Raw genomic sequence first — 25,967 nt, forward strand, 5'->3', positions numbered from 1 at the left:
ATAAATAAAAATATTAAAAATAAAATAAAATAAATTAAAATAAAATGAGATCTGAAGGAGAAACGGAAGAGTAGAAGCTGACCAGGTGAAAGACTCAGGGTGACTGTGCAGGAAACGGCAGGGGCACAAACCCCAGTGCAGAACAGCTTGGCTTCTCGGAGAAAGTATAAGGAAGGAAACGTCAACTAAGGAAGAATGATGCAAGGTGACCCTGGGGAAGACAGGCAGGAACCAGAGCAGGCAAATCCCTGATAGGCAGGTAAAGTAACGGGAAGACCTGGTTCTTTGCCTGACTAGTGATGCCATTTCATGAAAACACTGCAAGTGTGTCAGCAGCGCTCACCCATGATGTTTGTTATTCACCATATCGAGGAATCTCCATCCTGAGGCTAGCTCACTAAAGAAAGAGAAAACAGGGCTTCAGAAGCAGTTGCTGAGCACCAGGCAAATGACAGAAGGTTCAACCTGGGCTCAAGATTCTCAATCTGTCTTCCTCGTCCCTGCATGATTCACAGATACTCTTAACTGCAACACTTGTCTTTGTAACACCACCTCCTAGCTGCCACACCAAGGGCAGATCTCAGCCATGCCCTACAGCAGTAACATTTAACAAGAAAATTAACCTTAAAAATACATAAGCCAAGGGTTACTGAGTGACTCAGTCAGTTAAGCGTCGGACTTCAGCTCAGGTCATGATCTCACAGGGTTGGTAAGTTTGAGCCCTGCATTTGGCTCTGTGCTGTCAGTACAGCACCTTAGATACTCTGTCCACAGCTCCCCCCCCCCCGCCCCTCCCTTGCTCACTGTCAAATAAATAAATAAATAAATAAATAAATAAATAAATAGAAGTCATACAATATTTCCAGTGTATAATGGAAACATATTGAGTGCTAGAAACCACAGTTACTGTTTAGAAAGGGGAACAAGCTAGCTGGGGCACAAAAGTGAAAGGGAGACAAACTTTTCACTTCTTCATATTTTTGCTGTTATACAGTGAATCTGTAAGGCTATTAAAAATACTAAGAACTATTAAGAACCATTTATCTCAATCTCAGGAATATATACCTATATAACCATACTTCTTATTTACATTTCTTAAATCTCTATCCTTATGTTTCTGGCAGCTCTGGGTAAGGCAGACACTGCTGTTTACCGTAACATCTATTCTCCCCTTCTTCCGCAGTAAGAGGTCCCTGTATTATTTGGGTGGTAATGTATCAGATAAACGACTAAAATTCCAGACTCCCGCATAAAAGAGGCCCTGTGAATGAGTTCTGAACAATGAATCTGAGTGGAAGGGATGTGTGGGATGTAGGGAAGGCTCCTTAAAGGGAGCTAGTGGACTCCACTGGAAGGTGGCCCTTCTTGTGTTTCTCCCATTTCTTCCAGCAACCAGCTTGGAACGTGCAAATGCTATCTAAGACCCATAGTCAGTCAGGACCATGAAGGGTTCTGGAAGATGGAAGGGCAGCAATGTTCCTGATGACTCTGTGACCCACCAAACAGGCCCAGACTGTCTACCTCTGATTTCCTTCATGTGTGAAAGAAAAATAAGCTACATCCTAACCAAATCACTGTTACTTGTTTTTACTGTTGTTGTTCTTGCTGTTATATGTACCAAAACCAAGTCATAAATGATATAGTGGTCATTCCTATACCCACTAAAGGAAAGAGATTCTCCAACATATACCCAACAGCATATTTAACCCACAATGTAGAATGTAACTTGTGGAGAAGTTATAAGCATATTTGAAAGGCAAAACAGAACTATACATTAGGTCAAGAATTAACCATCATTTACCCATTTGACAAACTTTTACAGAATACTAACTATACTCCAGGTCCTAGGAGCAAGTATGTGAAAAGATAAAGCTATGATATAAACCAGCATAACAACCCTACCCACCTCCTCAGAGGAATTGTGAACCTTGTAATTTCTGTAGTATTTTCTCCATCACAGCATGAAGAGAAACAGAAGGATACAAATACCAACAAGGCCAAGAATTTTTAAAAATCCTTAGACTGTAGAAATTTTACAAATTATGTCATGTTCTTATTTTTACATAAATCATTTTCAACAGAATGACCTTTATTACCAAAATTACTGTAGCAAATATGTACCCAGTGAAATGAGGAAGATATGTGAATATATATTGGAAAACATATTCTCTGATGTTTCCCCCTGAAACTTAAGACCAAGTTATTAGACTGAGTTTCACACATTCACCTCCTAAAAATAACAATCTGAGGGTTCTGGTTCTGTGCAAGATGGTGTAAGCATACTTTACCTTGTCTCTCCCAATGAATCTAACTATAAACCTTGTGCAGAGTACACCAGGAAGCTATATGAAGAGTCTGAAAAGTAAATGGCAGCAGAGGAGCAGGGGAAGAAGACCTGAATCCCAGGTACCACCAAACCAACAGTGAGTTTCCTGGAGTTTTGCCCTTCAGTACAGCCTGGCTTTTTTTTCCCCTCTGTAATCAACTGGCCTTGACTAAAAAGTAACAGAAATGCTAGAAGTGCAACTGAGTGCAGACAAAAAGAATGCCAAGAAAAGCTTTCTTCTTCTGGTCCAAGAATCAGGAAAGGGGGCTCTTAAAGGTTACAGAAGAGGGAAATCCATTCTTATTTTCCATTCTCTCCAGCCCCAGCCCCCTGTGAATCCCACAGTGGGGGGCAGGAGCATGACCACTGCAGATGTCTAAAATTGTAAGATAGGAAAATCATTCTTTTTAGCCAGAGAAGCAATGGTCCCAAGATCACGGATTAAACGTCTGTAGCATTTTTCTTTGTCTTCCAGTCACTTGGCCCTAAATGCAAATGCAGGTAGAAGAAGTATACTACAGAGCAAGGAAACTAAAGGTCCAGTTTTCCGGCTAGTGGGCTGGAAAGGGGGGCTCAAGGAGACAAAAAGTATCAGTGAGATCATAGAAAGAAAGGAACCCAAGAGAACAATCCCATAAAGTTGTATATGAACTCCTGGGCTCGCCTCTGAGCTATGCATGTAGAGACCTGATCTTGAACAGTCTCACAAAAGATATGAGAACTAAACTATGGTATAAACCGCTGTATGGATCCTACACTGACCTTTGGGCAGTACACACGATGAACAGAACCAAACAGCACTACAAAGTGGCTATGAAAATGGAATATTGGAACCACGATCCATAAAACAAGGGTCCAACTTATGAACTCACCTAACCAGTTTGACTGACTGCAAAAACTAAAAAGAACTGTATTCCCTTTGGGATTTAACCAAAACCTACAATGCAAAAGTCCAGGATACATGCAAAAATTACTCAGCATATGAAGAAACAGGTAAATGTTAACTTTCAAAGGAAAAAGAAAAATCAATGACAATGCAGAGAATGGAGTTATCAAAGATTTCAAAACAGTTATTGTAACCATACCCCAAAGCATAAGGACAAAATCTTTTGAAATGAATGGAAAAAACAGTCTTGGTGAACAAATTAAAGCTATAAAGAACCAAGTGGAAATTTTAGAACTGAAAAATATAATAACTAAATATATTCATAGGATGGGCTCAAGAACAGAATGGAGACACAAGAGAAAAGGGTCAGTAAACTTGAAGATGGATCAACCAATCTGAAAAACAAAGAAAAAAAAACTGGAAAAGAAAAAGTCAGAGCCTCAGGGACCTGTGGGACAATACCAAAAAACCTAACATTTTTATCAACAGAATGCCAAAAGGAGAGAAGAAAGAAAAAATATTTGTAGAAATAATGGCTAAACATTTATCAATTTTGGCACCAGATATAAAATTACAAATTCAAGAAGCTCAACAAACCCCAAGAAGATAATCGAAAAAAAATCTAAATCCAGAAAAATTATTTCAAAATGCTGAAAACTAGAAAAAAGAAAACATCTTTAAAGATGCCAGAGAAAAACCAACCTACTCATTGCATACATATGTAACAATTCGGATGACAAGTTTCTCATCAGAAACAAGGGAGGCCAGAGGAAAGAGGAATGGCATTTTTAACGTGCTGAAGGTAAAGAAGTGTCAACCCAAAATTCTATAACTGGTGAAAATACCCCTCAGGAAAGAAAGTGAAATAAAGACAAGCAGTCTCCAGCAAACCTGCTCTAAAAGAAATGCTAAAGGACATTTTTTACATAGAAAGGAAATGATACCTGAGGATAACCTAAATGACAACCATCTGGGTAACTGTAACAGATTATCCTTTCCCTCTTAAATTCTTTGAAATATGTATGACAGTTAAAATCAAAATAATAAACATTACATTATTACATCAAAAATATTTTTCATAAGAATTCAGTAGCAAAACAAACAATCCAATTAAAATGGGCAAAGGATCTGAATAGACATTTTTCCAAAGAAGATACACAGATGGCCAACAGACACATGAAAGGAAACTCAGTAACCGCAATCATCAGGAAAATGCAAATCAAAACCACAAGATATCACTTCACACCTGTTAGAATGGCTACTCTCAAAAAAACAAGAAATACAAGTATTGGTGAGGATATGGAAAAAAAGTTTCCCTTTTTTGGAGGTTTTTGATGAACCTTTTCTCCCACACTCTTGGTGGGAATGTAAATAGGTATATCCACTGTGGAAAACAATATGGAGGTTCCTCAAACAATTAAAAATAGAACTACCATATGATCTAGCAATTCTACCTCTGGGTTTTTATCTGAAGAAAAGAAAAAAACAACATGGAAAGGATATATGCACCCCCATGTTCACTACAGCATTATTTGCAATTGCCAAGATATGGAAACAACCTAAAAGTCCATCAACGGATGAATGAATAAAGAAAACGTGGTGTGTGTGTGTGTGTGTGTGTGTGTGTGTGTGTGTGTATACATATATATGTATATATATAAAATATAATTTGGCCATACTAAAAAAAAGAGGGAAATCTCACTATTTGCAACAACATGGATGGATCTTGACAGCATTATGCTAAGTGAAATAAAGTCAGAGAAAAACAAACACTGTATATGATCTTACTTATATGTGGAATCTAAAAAGAAAACAAAAACAAAAACAAAAAATAAGCTCATAGATACAGAAAAAGATTGGTGGTTGCCAGAGGTGGGAAGTAGATGGGTGGAGGAAATGGATGAAGGTGTTAAAAAAGTACAAACATACAGTCATAAAATAAATAAGTCATAGGGATGAATGTACATATAGCATGGTGAGTATAGTTAATAATACTGCATTGCATATTTACAAAGTTGCTAAGAGAATAAATCTTAAAAATTCTCATCACAAGAAGAAATTTTTTTATAACTGTATGGTGGCAGATGTTAGCTAGACTTATTATGGTGATCATTTCACAATATACACAAATATCAACTCATTATATTGTATACCTGAAGCTACTTTAATGTTATGTGTCAATTATATCTCAATTTAAAAAATTTTATGTAACGTATGTATGGAGATGTAAGTGGATATAACAACTATAACATAATCAAAGGAAAGTAATTAGACAAATGATGATAAGGTATGAACATTCCAACTGAACTGATAAAATGGTCATTTCAAGTAGACTGAAAAATTATATATAGTATAATTCTTTTTTTTAATTTTTTTTAATGTTTATTTATTCTTGAGAGAGAGACAGAGACAGAATGTGAGTGGGGGAGGGTCAGAGAGAGAGAGACACACAGAATCTGAAGCAGCCTCCAGGCTCCGAGCTGTCAGCACAGAGCCTGAAGTGGGGTTCAAACTCACAAACTGTGAGATCATGACCTGAGCTGAAGTCGGACGCTTAACTGACTGAGCCACGCAGATGCTCCTATATAGTATAATTCTTACAGAAAGTACCAAAACCAGCCTATAAAAAGATATTGTCAAAAAGTCAAAGATAAAATGGAATAAAATATTCAAACAGGAAAGGGAGAAATAAAGAGATGAAAAACAGAGGAAATAAACACCTAATAATAAAATAGTAGACAGAAATCCAAACATATCAATAATTCCATTAAGTGTAAATGGTCTAAACACAGAAATTAAAAGAGATATATTACCAGAAAATGGCAAGAGCTACAAGCAAAATTAATTAGATCATTACAATCTCTCACCTACATGTTCCTATGAAGATTGGGAAATGTCAGTCTTAACCTCTTTGTATGTCACCATTTCCAGCTCTTCTTTTTGACTTCTATCATTGGATCTTTCAAACCAGTAATGTCTCTGTGTTATTTATTAAGCTTTAATTCTCAAAGGGAAGTTATAATAATACTCTTTTCCATTTTCCCAATTTCTCAAGTGAATTTTCTCATTATCTGGCAAAAAAATTTCTTTAGAAATTTGAGGAATTCGTATATGGAAACAGTTTATTACCTTTGGTGTGTCCTGCACTGAGAGAAATATGTTAAAGTCTGCTAGTATTAGTGTTTATTCCTCTCTGCGTGTTCTGTAGGGTCTTTTTTATGAGGGTGACTGCTGTGTTATTTGATGCATAGATATTCCTTACTTTTTTAACTTTATTCAAAATTGTACTTTTCAGAATTATAAAGAGTCTTTTGTCTCACTTAATGCTTTTTGATATAGACTCTACACTGTCTGACGTCAGGTATAACCCTGATTTCTTGCTGGTTGCATTTTCCAACGTCTTTATTTTTAGTCTTTCCATAGCATTTTGTTTTCAATGTATCTCTTATCTATAGCATAGTTTGCTTCTGCTTTGTGGAACAATCCGAAAACAATTCTATTAATAGAGGAGTTATTCTCATTTATATTTACTGACACTGATGAGGGATAGAAGCAGAAAATTTTCACCTTTAGCCCAGAAGGCTGATCTATGGCATCCATAATTCTGATAAGGATTAAATACATGCTGGTTACTACATTCTTAAAAGGTCTCATGACTGCCTGGCTATCTCACCAATAGTTAATATTGAACTGAATGATAGGCACCAGATAAATCTTGTGAAACTAGTTTTACAAGCAGAAATTTGAAGAAGACCTTTATGATCTAGTACTTCCTGCACATCCCCTATCCCTTGAGTACTAAGCATATAACCACCGGCTTCATACAGCAATAGTGCAGCTCTTTCTGTCCATGGGTCCTGTCCCCATGCTACTCAAATAAACTTACTAAGCTGCACCATAAAACATCTCAAGAATTATTTCTTGACCATTGCATTCAACAACCCTGCAATATAACCAATATATTTCCTTTCAATTCTGTCTTTATTATATTATAATCTCTACATGTAAAAATTAACTATAATTTTGAATAAGTAAAAATTTTAAAGGCTTACAAAAATACTCATTAACCAAGTCGCAGTTTCTTCCTGGCTCTGAGCACTTGAGTAAGGACTTATATTTTGGCCAACTAACCAAGACTTGCCACTATTAGTAACCATAACATTCTCATCATTTCAAGATTATTGTTTCAAAAGATACCTCAATTTGGACATGTAGACAGAAAAACACAAGGGGGCTTGACCAGTACTGCCAAGGCAAACTAGAGCCCCATATGTGCAACACTAACACACAGAAAAGAAAGTTACTTTCTAATAACTTCCCAGGTATGTGAATGCACTACTTAAAGAAGTCATAAAGCAAAATTTTCTTAAACTATGGGTTGTGACTCACATTTCTTAAAAACTGAAATATGATAAATACTACTAGTGTGCACTAAACACAGCAAAATATTGTATTATGACATTTTGTTTCCATTACAATATGTATTAGTTTGCTAAGGCTGCCATAACAAAGTACCAGACTAAGTAACTAAAACAACAGAAATTTATTTTCTCACAGTTCTGAAGGCTGTTAAGTCCAAGATCAAGATGCTGGTAGGGTTGCTTACATTCTGAGACTTTTCTCATTGACTTCTCTCTTTGTATTCACATGGTCTTTCCTTTTCTTATAATGCTATCAGCCATATTGAATTAAGGTCCACCCTAAAGACCTGATTTTAACTTAATTACCTCTTTAAAGGTATTAACTCCAAATGCAATTGCATTCTGAGACAGTGGATAAATCAATACATGACTCTTGGTAGGGCACAATTCACCCTACAACATTATGCTTATACATGTATTATATATGTGTACTGTGTCACAATCAAAAAAGTTTTAAAATATCTTAGAAGACTCTGAATAGATAATTCAAATGTATTAAATATATTCTAAGCTTAAGGGGCCTAGCCTTAATACTGTCATGGAGTCAGGACTCCTTCAGTCTCCAGACTTCCAGGTCTTCATGAAGTAGTTTAGAATTTAACTGCTCCAGGGATCCTGATAATGCAATTATGAACATTCAGATGAACATGTAAATACTTTTGCTGATATTCTTACTCAACATTACCTGATAAAAAAAATAAACTTAGTGCTTTAGATCTAGGGTTTATTAGTATAAAGCTCTAACAGTTATATTTCCATGTGTTTGAGACTATTACTCATTTTTTTTAATGTTTATTTATTTTTGAGAGAGACAGAGACAGAATGTGAGTGGGTTAGGGGCAGAGAGAGAGGGAGACACAGAATCCAAAGCAGACTCCAGGCTCTGAGCTGTCAACACAGAGCCTGACGCGGGGCTTCAACTCACAAGCTATGACATCATGACCTAAGCCAAAATGGGAGGCTTAATCAACTGAGCCACCCAGGTGCCCCAAGACTATTATTCATTATTATATTGACTTCCCAAGCTACCCGGACCAAACTATAGAAACTTAAAGCCATACTGTCTCTCCCCTCTGTTTAAACTCAAAGGCCTCAAGTATCTAACAGTTTAGTTGATGGCTAACTTAGATATATTTTTAAGGCCTGAGGGAAATGCTGAGGCTTTAAATTCTCTAAATTCACTTAAGACAACAATAATCCTTTGTTTTAAAATGTACTACTTTATATACATAAAGCTAAAAACAGGTAAAAATTAACATATAAGCCATAAGATATTTTAAATATCATTTTAAGAATACAAACATCCACATTTTACATTTAGGTCCCATGTCTAAGAAAATTTCCTAAACATTTAGGTTGGAAACATTTCCAAATTTGTTCTAACTGTAACGTATTTCATGATTTATTCCGGATCTATATACTGTCCAAGTTGGTTGAGTTGGTTCAATAACATAATGAAGTAACAAATCAATCAGTCTTAAGTCTATCATAGTATTTGGTCACGTCAGTTTTGAAAACCATTGGAAATAGTCAAATATTTGTTTTGTCAGAGTAACAGACTATTTCCAAAGCCAGACTCAAGTAAAGGCTGGTTTCACACCACTGGAACTTGTAAATTTCCTGTCTCTGCAATTCACTCCCTCTTCTCCCAATAACTTTAATGACCAAAGCATACCTCTACCTTTCTCTAACAAGCTATGTTCTTTCATACTTCCAAGCCTTCACATGCTTTGAACAGAGTCCTGAGAAGCAAAGAGCTTTCCTTTTTCTTTGTCTTCACAAATATATATTTTAACCTATACCTGGCATTCTGTGAAAGTGTATGAAAGACTGCAAAGGTCATGTGATGTCAGTCAAGCTCAGTTATATGAATTTGAGGGTAAAACATAAATGTCTCTCCCATAAAGAGAAGATACGTTTTTGGTTTTACTATAAAATAAAGAAGGAACATAATCTTGTCATAGAAAATTCAAGGGAAGAGGATTAGTACACTAAAAGGAGAATTCTTTATAATTGCTCCAGCTATGAGCTCGGACTTTCTATACAAAAGTACTATATTAATATTAGGATGTACTAAAAAAAACCTACTGTTTTTGAATGTATAATTTAGAAAAAATTAATATTCACTATCTCAAATCTTTTCAATATGTGATTGAAGAGGCAAGACAGAAATCACATTACAACAGAAATCTAAGTGCACTCACAAGAATCTTATTCGTTGCAATATTCTCTCAACCACAACATTATCTAGTATATACTGGGCTCTGAACAAATATTTTCTACATAAAAAAATAATAAATGAATGAAATTATCACTTTATTTTATAAGGATAGTAACTGAAATTAGTTAAGAAAAGCTCACTTAAAATCTCATAGCTGCTAAATGGAAGAATTGGGGCTTTCGCTTTCTAAATACAATGCCTTAGAATGTTCATTCCATTCCATTACATTTCTCATACTTGCCCAAAAGCTAGAAGGAAATTATAACACAAAAACAAAACTTCTTAGACTTTCTTCAGTATATTCTTATACTCCATATCACCAGTCTCAAAAGTCCTCAGGTCAAACTCCTCTTTCTCCTCTTTCTACTCATTTGAGTGTATTTGTTTTTGCGCTCCCCTACACTACCACCGTTGTTTCAAGTGCAGCAAGGTATCAGCTGTGGAGGCATATGGCTATCCACCCACAATACAATGGCACTTGTATCAGTGGGATTCCACATTAAATAATACATCAGTTTCCCATACTGTTGAGGCAACTTCAGAGAACTGTTATAGATAAAAATTTCTGAATGATTTGTCGTGGTATAATTTACACTGAAGAAAAAGAGGAGGTTCAATGTATCTTTCCTTCATAACCATGAGACTTATTTGTCTCTTTTCTCTACAACACATCCAACTAGGTCTTGACATGCCAGGACACAAACATCTACAAATGCACTTGCCCAGAAGCTCACTTTTTAGATAGAAAAGTTAATGATGCTGACCGAAACTGACTTTCATACATCACTATCTTAAACTGGATTAAAATGCCTAAAATATTAAAAAGTGGTATCTTTTGGAGATTTACAGGTCATGTACATGATTTAATCTTAAAGACATAGAAACCATGTAAGCACAATTATGGCAGAACTAGCAATTAGTGTTTTCTACCATTGCTAGAGGAATGGTATAAAGCGAACTAATAAATTTAGAAATGAAAAATAAGTGATTTTGTGTGTAGAATTTTACTTTTGAAGAGTTATTTATGAAACATTAGTCACATGAAAATTCCTGAGAAAAAATTTGAAATACAACTCATCAAAACCAGAAGGCATCCTTGAAAATCATAAACATTAAACATTAAATTAGAAAAGTGCACATAACACAAATGCAAGCACCTCAAAAATAGTTTGGGCTGTGTAGAGAAAGATACTGAATCTCAGAAGCATGAGGCAGAAGTACTTTCCCAAATACTATGATGAAATACTACCTGGAGTGATGTAATTTGAGTAAAAGCAAAAAGTGAGAATCATACATTATTACCAATGAAGACAGATCATAATTTCTCTTAAGTTTTCACAAGGTTTTATTTCTTTAATTTGGATCATATCTACTGTTAACCTTGAGTTTACCAAGACTAATCACCCCTTTAAGGTTATCTAGCAAGCAATTAAAACTTCATGGATGGTCAGGCTTAAACCAAATTCCAACTATTCTTCTATATTCCATTATACATTGTATAATGTATAGGCAACTGAGCTTTAGACTTAAATGCAAATTTACTTTCAAAAAACTATAATAAAAAGGATATAAATGTCAAAATAATGCTCAAACGACCACTCTAAAAGCTTCTTGCTTTATAGGAAAGAATATCCAATGGAATAATGACAGTGTCTTCAGCAAATGGTGCTGGGAAAACTGGAGAGCGACATGCAGAAAAATGAACCTGGACCACTTTCTTATACCATACACAAAAATAAACTCAAAATGGATGAAAGACCTGAACGCAAGACAGGGAGCCATCAAAAGCCTAGAGGAAAAGCAGGCAAAAGCCTCTTTGACCTCGACCGCAGCAACTTCTTACTGAACACATCTCCACAGGCAAGGGAAACAAAAGCAAAAATGAACTATTGGGACCTCATCAAAATAAAAAGCTTCTGCACAGTGAAGGAAACTAAAAGGTAACCGAAAGAATGGAAGAAGATATTTGCAAAGGACCTATCAGATAAAGGGTTAGTATCTAAAATCTATAAAGAACTTATCAAATTCAACACCCAAAACACAAATAATCCAGTGAAGAAATGGGCAAAAGACATGAATAGACACTTCTCCAAAGAAGACATCCAGATGGCCAACCGACACATGAAAAAATGCTCAACATCACTCATCATCGGGGAAATACAAATCAAAACCACAATGAGATACCCTTACACCTGTCAGAATGGCTAACATTAACAACTCCGGCAACAACAGATGTTGGCAAGGATGTGGAGAAAGAGGATCTCTTTTGCACTGCTGGTGGGAATGCAAACTGGTGCAGCCACTCTGGAAGACAGTATGAAGTTCCACCAAAAATAAAAAATAGAACTACGCTATGACCCAGCAATTGCACTGCTAGGTATTTATCCAAGGAATACAGGTATGCTGTTTCGAAGGGGCACATGCACCCCAATGTTTATAGCAGCAGTATCAACAATAGCCAAAGTATGGAAAGAGCCCAAATGTCCATCAATGGATGAATGGATAAAGAAGGTGTGGTATATATATACAATGAGGTATTATTTGGCAATCAAAAAGAATGAAATCTTGCCATTTGCAACTACGTGAATGGAACTAGAGGTATTATGCTAAACGAATTTGGTCAGAGAAAGACAAAAATCATATGACTTCACTCCTGTGAGGACTTTAAGACACAGAACAGATGAACATAAGGGAAGGGAAGCAAAAATAATATAAGAACAGGGAGGGGGACAAAACGTAAGAGACTCTTAAATATAGAGAACAAACAGAAGGTTGCTGGAGAGGTTGTGGGAGGGGGGGATGAGCTAAATGGGTAAGGGGCATTAAGGAATCTATTCCTGAAATCATTGTCGCATTATATGCTAACTAACTTGGATGTAAATTAATAAATAAATAAATTATAAAAAAATAAAAATAAAATCTTCTTGATTTAAAAGCTGAGTACTGTTTAAAAGACAAAAGAAATAAAAACATGGTTCATTCATTTATGAAATAGACATTTATTTAAAGCCCACTGGGCAAAATTCTGTACTAAGTATGAATCCTGCCCTATGACAATCAAAATAAAAAAAAAAAAATACAATGCAGTGAATACAACATGACATGGTACATTTGAATACACAAATGTTAATGATAATAGGACTAAGAGAATTAGGAACATCTTCCCTAGAGAGATTATTAAATCAATTAATGCCATTTTAATTGTACGAAATTACACATAGACAAAAAGGAGAGTATTAAGAGATCCAGCAAACATATTTCAAGTGGAAGACTAAATTGGGCGACTAATGAGATCAATTTGAAGAAGACTGACAAGACTGATTTTATATTCAACATTATAGGAACTATTATAAATACTTGGATGACAGAAGAAGAACATGAAGAAAACACTAACTGATGTACGTATTGCTCTCATATCTACATGTAGGACAGACTATAATCTGAAAATAAAACCGGTAAAAATCGTTGCAGTTACCCAAAAGCTGCGGTGATAAAGGTCTGTGTGAACGTGGCTGAAGAAGTCTTCATGCAGCCAGATGACAGGCTGGAGTGTTAAAGGGCAAGATCTACTAGCCTAGGTTATCACAAAAATCAATAAGAATTCCCAAGCTACCAGAAAACTTTAAAGCCCAGAGGTCTTCAGTGCAGGGCAGATCAGAACATCCCACAGCCATGGTTTCAATGGTAAGGATACTCTGCTACTTCCATTAGGCAACACACAACTGTCTTAGAACTGAGTAAGAAAAAGTAAAGCTTATTCCATTAATCACCCCAGAGTTGGTGAACTAGATTTTTTTTTAATGTTTATTTATTTTTGAAATAGAGAGAGTCAGAGCATGAGCCAGGGGAGTGGCAGAGAGAGAGGGAGACACAGAATCTGAAGCAGGCTCCAGCTGGAAGCTGTCAGCACAGAACCTGATGTGGGGCTCAAACTCATGAACTTGTGAGATCCTGACCTGAGCCAAGGTCGGACTCTTAACCAACTGAGCCACCTAGGCGCCCCAATGAACTAGATTTTATATCCAATTTGATACTATGCAGACAATAAAGTTCAATCACAAATTCAAAAATGTGTTCTTAACACATTATGCTGCACCTTTCAACTTGGTGGAAGATCTTTGTGATATTATTGTTAAGTAGGAGTTAATCTTTATTGGTAAATAGAAGCCAAAAAGATTCTAAGTAAAGGCATAATAATTACTCTTGCTCAGTGATTGCCTATGCCATCTACCCACTCCAAACACTCATTCTTGCCCATGACTTCAGGGAAATTCAAACAGGTTATACCACTTATGTCGTCCTTCTTAAGTAACAACACATTATTTGGTCATAAATTACAGCAAGCAGATACACATGAAAGTAACAAATTATTTTATAACATCAGATTTTACCTTTGTTCTACTGAAAATAGGCCCCAACATGCAGACTAATAAAAAGAAAAATCTAGCAAATAAATTCATTTTGAAGAAAAAAATAAGTAGGAACTATTTAAAATTTCATGATGCTTTATGACCCCAAATACTAAACAACCATGTATTTTTTAAAAGTTACCTGTCACCACAAAAATCAAAAAGAACTCACACTAGCTATAGTTTATTAAATAGAAGAAATCACAAATCTTCAAGCCATTAATAACGATCAACAAATCACCAGCAACATGACCAGAAGGTTAAGAGTGGGGTCCAGTTCCTAATGAAAAAGAGTATCTACTAAAGAGACAACCAAAATGACTAAACAGATCTCTGTTGACTGATGGCATTTCCCATATCCTAAATAAGGAAATGTCAAAATCACAACTACACACACACACACACACACTCACACACACACAAAACAATCTAGAGAGAAATTTAGCTATAAAGTGTGACTGCTTAGTATCTAGATAAGCAAAATTATAAATCAGGTATTTTTCATTTGAGAAAAATATTAGGGGTTCACTCGACATTACCAGTGAAGAAAAATGAAATGTTAGCGAGATCTGGAAAAGGGTCTGTAATTTACAGTGGATTCTTGTTTTCATAAGAGGTCTTTAAAAAAATGTTTTTAATTTCCATAAGGCCAGATTCAAAAACATAGGACTAGCTTTACCCACAGCCCCAGGTCTAGGACAGGGATTTTGTACCAGGCCATGCAAAGTGTCCAAGGCAGAAGCCACCCACCACGCATTCCCAGCCTCCTAATCGTGTCGCTCCAGAAACCAAGAGGCCTTGACTTCTAGCTTGTTAATGTGATCTGAGGCTCTGGGAACTCATTTCTGTCCAGGATGGACCAGTAGGGCCACTTCTCTCCGAGCAGCGTCCAAGAATTGCCACACTGAGTGAAACCAGTAAGTAGGTGGCACATACAGGCTGAGCTGGCAGCCAACCTATCTTCACAGAAACAGTTCAAGCACTTAGCCTGATACTACTTTCTTCGCCTTGGCTCCTGGAGAAGCCGAAAAGTAAACAAGTTACATCTCCTCCGGTCCCAAAAAGGGATGCCGAGGTGCACCAGCACCGCGCGCCCATCACACTGCTGGGCACACAGCCTACTGGGTGGCCCCTCCATTCCGCCCGCAACGAGAGCCGCGTCCGGTGAGAGCGGACAGAGGGGTGAGGCCGCGTTGGGGGAAACCCCCGGAGGGCCGGTCCCAGACCGAAGGCGACCACTGGGCCGCCAGGTGGGCCGGAGGACTCACCTTGTTGAGGTGGGGGTCCCGCGTCAAGGCGTAGCCGCGCTGGTGGGTGTGGCGGCGGCGGGGGGCTGCGGGCTCCATGGCTGGCGTGCGGGTGGGCGGCGGGGTCAGGCGGCGGCGCGCGGCGCGCGGCGCGCGGCGCAGGCGGCGATGCTGCTGAGACGCCGGCGCTGAGTGCGGCGGCGGCGGCGGCCCCGCTGGGAAAGAGCCGGCAGCCGGGGGCGGGCGTGGGTGGCGAGAGGGGGTGGACGCGGCGGGAGGAGCCCGCGAGAAGCCGGTGTCCCCAGCCGGGCAGCCTGCGAGAATCGCTGAGTCATGGCAGGAGATCAGCCGAGCCGGCGAGTGAGGAGGAGGAGGAAGAGCGAGGCTCTCGCGGCTCCCAAGGGGCGGCGGCCGCAGGAGCCGCTCCTTTACATGCACTGGGCCCCACTCACCACTGGGTTGATGATCACAAGTGTCCTAGCCCGTGTCTGCGTGGGGCGTGCCTCCGTTGTGCACGGAATGCTTTTACCCCCGAGACCCATGCGAGTAGCAAGGTCACGTTCCCCCCGCCCGCCCCGGGGGCTTTGCGGGTACCGTAGCCCCTGGGCCCTCAGCGGGAACCGCAAGGATACCCGGGAGATGCGAAATGGGGAGGTTCAGGCGGAAAACAGCGGCTGTAGGACCGAGGGATGGGAGCACTCAGGAAATGGACCAAGGGGCTGTTTGCAGAAGACCTCGACTGAGACTCTCTCTCTCTTCCCATTAGGCGCTTCGAAGCTCTCTATCCAGGGTCCCGATGCCGGCCACGCCCAGGAGCCAGACAGAACTAACCTTGACCCAGAAAGCAGAGGCCTGAGTAGAACTGGGAGGAAGTGTGGGCCTGTGGAGCTCTAGATTATACATGGGAATTTTACCTTAATATAATTGCAAGCCAACGTGTGTTACACTGCAGATGGTTATGGCCCACTGAACAGTCACATTTATCTTGTATATAATTTCGTGAGAGTTCTAGAAGCCAGGATGTTTATGAACCTCTTTGAATTCATATTCAAAGATTGGATAACTCAATCTTCAAGGGCTTCAGTTTCTACTTTGGTGAAAGGAGAGGGTCAGAATAAATGATCTTCCAGCACTGTAATTCTGTTGTTATTGTTATTTCTACTTGAAGTTTCCAGGAATGGAGGAGCAGTCAGATCAAAGCCAAAAGGGGTGTGTGATACACAAAAACCATGAAAGATGTCGGTGCCCCAGTTTCTTTTCCAGGTAAGCAGGATCAATAGTTTCTACCTGATTCATTTCTAACTAATGGTAGTACAAAAGACAGCATTAGGGATTGATTATGGGTTGATTTTGTATATCCATAAACTAGACACACATCCAATAATTTCTTACGTTACCTTATCAGAAAGATTGTTATAGTAATTGTTTTTTAGCTATGCTTATATCCAGAAGCTTCTTGGGCCTATTCTTTGAATTACCTAGAATCAGTTGTTTTAAGGGAGAACATTTTATTAATTGGGAACATTTTACTGGCATCATAGAGTTCTTTAAAAAAAAAAAAAAACTCCTTGCATTTAAATAACAGTTCTCACTGTGAATGCTACAATCCATAAATAATTAACCCTAACTACAATACCTGAGAAGAAGGTATACTTTACAAAACTCACTCCCAGGGAGTTAACTGAGACATGTCACAATTAGAGTACTTTATCAGAAACAGAAACAGTTTAATAACAGGCCTCGGAAGCAAACTTAGATGCTGAAGAAACAAAAATGTCAGTACAACTGAACCTTGTTATTATGCCCCTCTTATAGAAGTTTAGCCTGTCTATTCCTGTTTCTGTGATGTATTACATACTGATAGGAAAGCTGACATAAATATAGGGAGGAGCCCAAAGTATATGGGCTCAACCCCCAAGCCCTCATTAAAGGGAGTACAAGATCCTGGCAGTGCAGGTAAAGAGAAGTAAACATATGGGAGATGTGAATTTAAGAGAAATAGTTCAGTCATCTTGAATGATAACAGTAGGAGGCCTAAGGGGGGAGTCACTTTGTATATTCATGTGCAGTTCCAAGAGTACTGGAAGGAACTCTTTTTCCATGTAAATGTTATCCAGAACATTAAATTTCAGTCCTGTTTGTTTGTAAAGTTAGGTTTTAATATAAAAACAAAATCTCAGGAAACAGAAAAAAAAACAACTTATTTTAATTTTCCTTGTAAGAAACTACAGTTGTGCAATCTGCACATAATTGGTAATGTTAAAAATGGTTATGATTCACAAACTAAGGGATTAGAACCTGTAAATTTCTGTTGCACAGGTGAGTATACTATCAAATAAAAATCAAATTTTTCTTGCCAAATTTAATGCACAATGAACTCTAGTCATTAAAATCATTAAAATATGATTATAGTATTCTGATTTAATGTCATTGAGATGAAGTACAGAAAACTTAGGAAATATCTAATGGTACATAGAGCATTTCAAGTGTTTTACTTTCATAGTAAACTTAAAAGTACATAAATTTCCCAGAAGGAGGGATTAGTCTATATCATCGGTGTATATTTGCAAAACATTTCAACAGTACAACACTAGAACTTTCAAAATGGGACATTGGAAATGTTTTACTTTCATGAGAAAAAAATATCATCTAATTTTTTTTAATGTTTATTTATTTTTGAGAGACAGACACGAGCAGGAGAAGGGCAGAGAGAGGGAGACAGAATCCAAAGCAGGCTCCAGGCTCTGAGCTGTCAGCACAGAGCCTGGCATAGGGCTCAAACTCAGATCATGACCTGAGCCGAAGTCAGATGCTTAACTGACTGAGCCACCCAGGCACCCTGAGAAAAAATACCATCTAAATCAAAGATGTAGCTATATGATATGAGTAAGTAATCCTTATTTCTTTATACAAAAAGCATGTTACTACTATGTAAAATAAGTTCTGATTTTTTAGTTGAATATCTCAACATGCCTGATTCTTGGTGTGTTTCTGCATGAAGGAAAGGCCTTTGATCTTTTGGGGTTTTTAGAATTCAGTGTTCAGTGTATTAGGGAGGAGAAAGTCCACCAGAGTAAGTGACCCTAAAAATTCAGAATTTAATGTAGCAGCTGCATCCTTGGGATATCCAGCCCTAGGACTGTGAAGCATACAACTGGAATGAGTGCTAGTGTGGAGGAGGCTAAGCTCTCCTACCTTAGGTTTTCAGCTGGGACTCTTTAACAAGAGGACATTAAGAAAAGAAAAAGTTTATTAATGCTTGCAGTGCACATCACACGGAAGAAACTTGAAACAAAGAGTAACTCAAAACAGCTTCTTAAAACCACTGTCTATATAGCATCTTCAACAAAGACCAATACATTTGTAGAGAAATGATAGCACAAAGGAAAACAGTTTTAGGCTTCCAAGGGTGGCAAACTGGAAGGGTAAATATATGGGAAGAAACTTAACAGTAAGGTTTGTTGCCAATTCCTCTTCTCAAAGATTCAAATTTTGGGGTGACATATCCTGGTTTCCTTCATTAGGTTTTATACCTGGCTCTAAGGAATCCCTGATGAACAAAAAACTCAAAGTTATTGGTATTTAAGTATCCTGGTTATAGGTGAAATGAGTGCATGAGCCATTTCATTAGAATGTTTTAGGGACGCCTGGGTGGCTCAGTCAGTTAAGCATCAGACTATGGCTCAGGTCAGGATCTCACAATTCATGCATAGGGCTCTGTGCTGATAGCCTGGAGCCTGGATCCTGCTTCGGATTCTGTCTCCCTCACTCTCTGCCCCTCCCCCACTTGCATGCAAGTGTTTCTCTCTCTCTCTCTCTCTCTCTCTCTCTCTCTCTCTCTCTCTCAAATATAAACATTAAGGAAAAGAAAATAACTGGGGCACCTGGGTGGCTCAGTCAGTTAAGCGTCTGACTGTGGCTCAGGTCATGATCTCACAGTCTGTCCTCGAGTTTGAGCCCTACGTCAGGCTCTGTGCTGACAGCTCAAGAACCTGGAGGCTACTTCAGATTCTGTGTCTCCCTCTCTTTTTTAAAAAGAAAGAAAGAAAGAAAAATAATGTTTTAAAGAGATGTGCCCACATTCTATTCTTTAAGCAAAAGTTTGTGCAAAAGCCCCATCCTCTAAAGGATTCTACAGAATGCCTGGAGCTCTATAGAGTTGTGTTGTTGTTGTTGTTGTTGTTGTTTTTCCCCCTGAAGAAAGCAATGTTACTCTTTAACAGTCAAAAGCATTATTCCTATTAGGGATAATGTAATACCACCTCATTCTTACTGTGTATTACAATCATTCATATGGATATAAATATAAAAATACAGACACTGCATGGTGACTAATTTTGGAATAAATCCATAGATTCAGTCACAGCATGTATAAATCATTTATATCTTAACTGCTTACTTATACCTGAACAAATTTTCATTAAGCATATTATTAATTTTCTAATTATATAATCTGGTTGCAGTATTTTATTTTGCTGAAGCACATTTGAAAAAGAAGTCAGCTCCTTCACCTATTTTAATACTAGTATATTCTGGATCTTGTTATGCAGTGCATGTATAGAAACTTAAAAGAGCATATATTTCCCACAAGGAGACATTTAGTCTCTATCATTGGTGTGTATTTACCAAACATTTTAACGCTACAAACATTAGCAGTTTCAAGATGGGGCACCTGAAAAGGTTTCTACTCTGCTACAATGATACAGGTGTAACTTTACACAAGACATCTTAGTAATGTTAAATCAACTGCAGGTAAGAGTTGTGAAAACCAATAAAGAAGCTAAGTTAAAATGGAGTCTGGAGGCAATGAAGGGATAGTTCTCAGGATCACTCCTGGCAATTTACTTAGCATACCTCAGGGAGAAGAAGGATGATTCTCCTTGCCCAGCAACAACCTACCCAATGAGAAGCCCTCACTCTCCCTCAAATTCTCCCTCTCCTCCAATGAACTCTTGTTCAAAGCAGCCCCTCCCCACTCCCTTCTTTCCTCTATACAAGGAAACTCTTTTTCCTTCCTTCTTGGGACTTGCCTATGGTTTGCCATGATTGCAGTCCTAACTTGCAATTCCTCTGCTATTCCTAAATAAATTCATTTTTGCTGGATAAATAACTGGCTGGTTTTTTTCTTTAATTTTTTTAATGGATGTTTTGTTTTTAAGGTTGACAGGGTTTTATCAATGAATTGCTTCATATCCATCATTTCCTGGTGACATGAACTGTGCATCATGCCTTCCTAGGTTTTTAAGGTTACATTGGTTGGATTTACCGATGTTTTTAGCTTTTGACAATAAGAGAACCAACCATTATTAGAAACCAAAGGGTGGTAATCTCCATGGCACTAAGAATAGAAATATCTGTTAGCCTCTGCTAGGACTCCGTGGAATGGAAGCACACAGGGGAAGTGAGTACAGTGATGCCTGCCAGCTCCTGCTGTGTGGTAGAGCAGTATATAAAAGACAAAGCTCTGTCCTGAGAAAAGCCTCCCCAAATAACAACATTAAAAGGAATACCTTTCTTCACCTCTGCTCCATCAAGGGCTTTACATTTATGCTATCCAATTCCAGGTTCATCCTGTAAATCTGGTAAGAGCCCAGTAACGTTAAACAAGGCATAGCCATATTCACAGTTAATGTGACAGGCATAACTGGCACACATGGGTAAATATATTTGATACGTGAACTTCTGATACCTGCAAAGTCTTCTGCCCACCCATGCTCAGTATCTCCATGGTGAGAAGGGGTGCAGACATCGATGGTACTGCCATGTGAGAAGCAGGAACGAAAGTGGCGCCTGTAAGCTGCATCCCCTCTAGAAGGCACAAGTATCATGGGTCTACACCAGTAGTTTTCAATCTTTATCCCATATTAGAATCATCTGGTGAGCTTTAAAAAACACTTGCCTAGGCCAAGAGTTCTTGATTTAATTGGTCTCAGTTGTAACTTTAGCACCAGGACTTTTTGCCCCAAGCTCCCCAGATGATTCTAATTCGCAAAGTTGAGAACCACTGGTCTAAAATAATGGTTCTCAAATTTTTGCATGCATCACAGTCAGTTGGAGGGTTTGTTAAAATAAAGAACCTTTTGATTCAATAAATCTGAGGTGAGGTTTATAATGTGTTTTTCTAACAAGTCCTAAGTGATGCTGATGCTGATGGTCAAGAGGACACATTTGAGAACCACTAGTCTAGAGCAATGCTATCTAACAGAAATATAATGTGAGCCACATACATAATTTAAAATTTTGCAGGGAGCCACATTTTTTTAAAGTAAAAAGAAAAAGGTAAAATATATTTTAAAAATATATTTTATTTTACCTATTATATCCAAAATATTATGTCAATATGTTATCAAAATAAAAATTATTAATGAGATGTTTTACTTTCTTTTTTCTTTGTACTAAGTTTTTGAAATCTAGTGTATTTTACACTTATAGCACATCTCAATTTGGACACCAAATTTTTATCAGAAATGCTTGTTCTGTACTTAGATTTTATAAAATTTACAATTGACATAATAGATACATATACCCAAGTTGTTGCAAACATACTTAGAAGATTCCAGTAACTAAATTCAGTATATATTTTACATTTAAATTAACATAAAATAAAATTTATTTTTCCCTATTTGAAAAATGCATTAAGATTATTTACTGAAGGTCAATCATTATCTACCTGTTGCTACCTGTTTGTACAGTTTCCATATTATTAATAGATTGTGCTTCCTAAAGCTCATATGCAAGTCAATGATTTAGAAATCAGATTGCATTTCTTCATAGAAATAATACAACAAATGCTTCCAGGGTATCCTATTAAAGCCCACTTAACACATAATGGCTGAAATATACAAAGAATCAAAGAGTACTTCTCTGCAGTTTTTAAAAATAAAATGTTTCTTGGGGCGACTGGGTGGCTCAGTCGGTTGAGCATCTGACTTTGGCTCAGGTCACGATCTCGCAGTCCGTGAGTTCGAGCCCCGTGTCGGGCTCTGGGCTGATGGCTCAGAGCCTGGAGCCTGCTTCTGATTCTGTGTCTCCCTCTCTCTCTGCCCCTCCCCCGTTCATGCTCTGTCTCTCTCTGTCTCAAAAATAAATAAAAGCGTTAAAAAAAATTTAAATAAAAAAAATTAAAAAAAAGAAAGAAATGATAAAAAAAATAAAATAAATAAATAAATAAAATGTTTCTGAATAAAATATCAGACAAATTCCAATTCAGTATTCCATGAGTATATTTCTCTTTCAATAAGTGCCCTTTGAAAATGGATGAACAATATATTTAGTTCCCAACAGATGTGAAGTATGTCACCTGCCTTAGAAGGCAGGATCAATTACAGTCACATTTGGTTTTAAAACAACAACTGTTTGCATTTAACTACATAAAGGACATTCATACAACCTATGCATAAAAAAGAAACCACAGGAATATTTCCAAATGTAAAATATAGTTCTAAACTCAAGTCCTCTGCTCTGAATTCTCCAATTGTATCCCACTCACTCATAGAAACAAGGTTATTAATTAAACCTGTAAGACCCACAAGATCTCCTCCAGTTTTATCTGTGTGGCTTTGTTACCTTTATCTTTCCCTTCGTCTCTCACTCCATTCCAAAGGACCCTGATCTCCCAAACAGGACAAACACATTCCTGCCTCAGGGCCTTTGCTCTTGCTGTGCCCTCTAACTGAAACACTCTTCACCCAGATCACACAGGGCTTCCTTATTCCCTTCAGGTCTTTTCCTAAATGTTTGGGTCTTCACCAATCATTCCACATAGCAATTACTAACCCTCCTCCCACCTTCCTTCTATATCATTCTTCCTTAACTTTTCTCCATATAACTTTTCACATTTAAATATAATATGCAATTCACTTATTTGTCATCTCACTGCTACCACCACTAACATGTCAACAACATGACAGTGGTGATTTAATATTTTTTGGTCCTTTCTGTGGAACCTAACACTTTTATGTTCCTGAACTCTACATAAACAACTTTCTAAGTTATTTTATGATCTATTTATTTATACACACGTCTTTTATATGTACAATTTTTACTTGACTATCTTCCTTTAAGTCTTCTGCATGAAGGGAATAGATCATCTTCCCTTTGGCAAAAGATTTAATTGGAGGTAGAAAATTCATTGTTGTAGTAACTGGTGAAACAGCCTTTCAAATAATTCTTGGTCTTCAAACATTTTGAAAAATTCATGTTTTCAGGGCTAGCTCAGTCAGCGGAGCGTGTGACTCTTGATGTTCAGATTGTGAGTTCAAGCCCCTTGTGGGGTATAGAGATTCCTTAAATCAATAAAACTTTTTTAAAAATTCATGTTTTCTGGGGTGCCTGGGTGGTTCAGTTGGTTAAGCATTGGCTCAGGTCATGATCTCATAGTTCATGAATTTGAGCCCCACGTTGGGTTCTATGCTCTCAGCGTGGAGCCAGCTTCAGATACTCTGTTCCCCCCTCTCACTGCCCCTCCCCTGCTCTCTTTCTCTTTCTCAAAAATAAATAACATTAAAAAAAATTCATGTTTTCTATATCCCCATAGGATGACAAATTTCGTTGAGGCTGTTCTGTAGTCAATATTCATTTGGATTGTATAATTGTGTAATGTTCAAGTACCCTGTAGAATTATATCAGCTGTCTAAATAAAGTACCCATTTGTGAATAGCGTGTACTATATTATTTAAAACCTAAAAGTACAACTTCTATGAAAAAGATCCAGTTCAATGATTTTTGTCATTTGATTTCACTGAATTAAAATTGTACTACTTTCTTAAATCTGTTTTTTAAACATTTAATTTAGATAAAAACCAAACTCCCATCATTGTAATGAATAAATCTATATCATTGCTTCCCATTACTCTTTAGCCTACCAACTCTGCCATTTGTTGGTGTGATTTCTTTTTTTTTTTAATTCAATTTATTTAAACTAAAAAAAGGAAAAACCATTCACCCATTTCTCCTACATACACAGCCCTAACCCCATCTCTGGCAACCACCAATCTATAAGCTTGATGTTTATTCATTTATTTATTTATAGATTCTAGATATAAGAGAGCTCATGCAGTATTTGTCTTTGTCTGACTTATTTCACTTCTCATAATGTCCTCAAGGACCATCCATGTTGTCACAAATGGCAAGATTTCATTCTTTTTTTATGGCAGAATAATATTTGTGTGTATATGCATACATACATACACACACACATACCACATTCACTTTTTCCATTCATCCATCAGTGGACCCAAGTTGTTTGCATATCTTGACTATTGTAAATAATGCTGAAAGTAACATACAGGTGCACGTATCTTTTTGAGTTAGTGTTTCATTTTCTTTACATAAATTCCCAGAAGTGGAATTGCCGGGTCATGGTAGTTCTATTTTTAATTTTTTGAGGAACCTCCATACTGTTTTGCACAGGGGCTGCACAGTCTGCATTCCCACCAATAGTTCCCTTTTCTTCACATCACTTGTTATTTCTAGTCTTTTTGATAATAGCTATTTTAACTGGTATAAGGGGATCTCTCATCATGGTTTTTTTTAAATGCTTATTTATTTTGAGAGAGAGAGAGTGCATCTACAGGGGAGGGGCAGAGAGAGGGAGACAGAGAATTCCAAGCAGGCTCCACACAGTGTGGAGCCCAGTGTGGGGTTTAATCCCACAATTGCGAGATCTCATCCTGAGCCAATATCAAAAGTCAGTCAACCAACTGAGCCACCCAGGCACCCCTCTCATTATGGTTTTGATTTCCATTTTCCTAATGATTAATGATATAATGCATCTTTTCACGTACCTGTTGGACATTGGTATTCATGGTATTCATGTACCTTTGAACATTGAATTGAGGGTCTCACTTGTGCTGGCCGTATTTCAAGTACTTAATAGCTATTTGTGGCAAGTGGCTATCAAGTTAGAGAGTACAAATCTAATCCAATATATTTGGGTTCTTAAATAAATGCTTTAAGTGATTGAAGAAGGTCAAATATACATATCCCTATTTTTGTGATATTCACATAGGAATTGTTACTTTACTTTCAGAATAACTAGAGTTATACTGCCTTATTAGTCTTCCACTTATATATTTATAAGTGCTGTGCAGAATATTGATTTCCTTTATAATGCACTGATTCTTTTCCTTCTTCTCAGTCAACCTAGTTGGCTCATTCCTCAAACTGTTTTATTAAATGTTCACAAAGTCCCATGGGGCACCTGGGTGGTTCAGTCGGTTAAGCATCCCACTTCGGCTCAGGTCATGATCTCACGGTTCATGGGTTCAAACCCTGCGTCGGGCTCTGTGCTGACAGCTCAGAGCCTGGAGCCTGCTTTGGATTCTGTGTGTGTGTGTCTCTCTCTCTGCCCCCCCCCCCCCGTGTCTGTCTCTCTCTCAAAAACAAATAAAAACAGGGGTGCCTGGGTGGATCAGTCGGTTAAGCATCCAACTTCAGCTCAGGTCATGATCTCACAG

The 25,967-nt window shown here is 37.7% G+C and overlaps 1 protein-coding gene and 1 pseudogene across 1 annotated transcript in view; both read right to left on the reverse strand.

Annotated features, from left to right (window-relative positions):
- The window catches only part of ME1 (malic enzyme 1), a 189,077-nt gene extending 173,451 nt beyond the window's left edge, over positions 1-15,626 (reverse strand). Inside the window, exon 1 of the mRNA XM_042939268.1 lies at positions 15,532-15,626. Within this exon, the coding sequence (XP_042795202.1) occupies positions 15,532-15,609 (78 nt within the window). The 5' untranslated portion in view covers positions 15,610-15,626. The remainder of the gene's footprint in view (positions 1-15,531) is intronic.
- A 3,279-nt stretch (positions 15,627-18,905) lies between these two features.
- LOC122220715 lies at positions 18,906-21,338 on the reverse strand (annotated as a pseudogene).
- Positions 21,339-25,967: the final 4,629 nt, after the last annotated feature.

Source organism: Panthera leo, chromosome B2 (genome assembly GCF_018350215.1).
Source record: "Panthera leo isolate Ple1 chromosome B2, P.leo_Ple1_pat1.1, whole genome shotgun sequence".
In the NCBI taxonomy this organism is placed as follows: Eukaryota; Metazoa; Chordata; class Mammalia; order Carnivora; family Felidae; genus Panthera; species Panthera leo.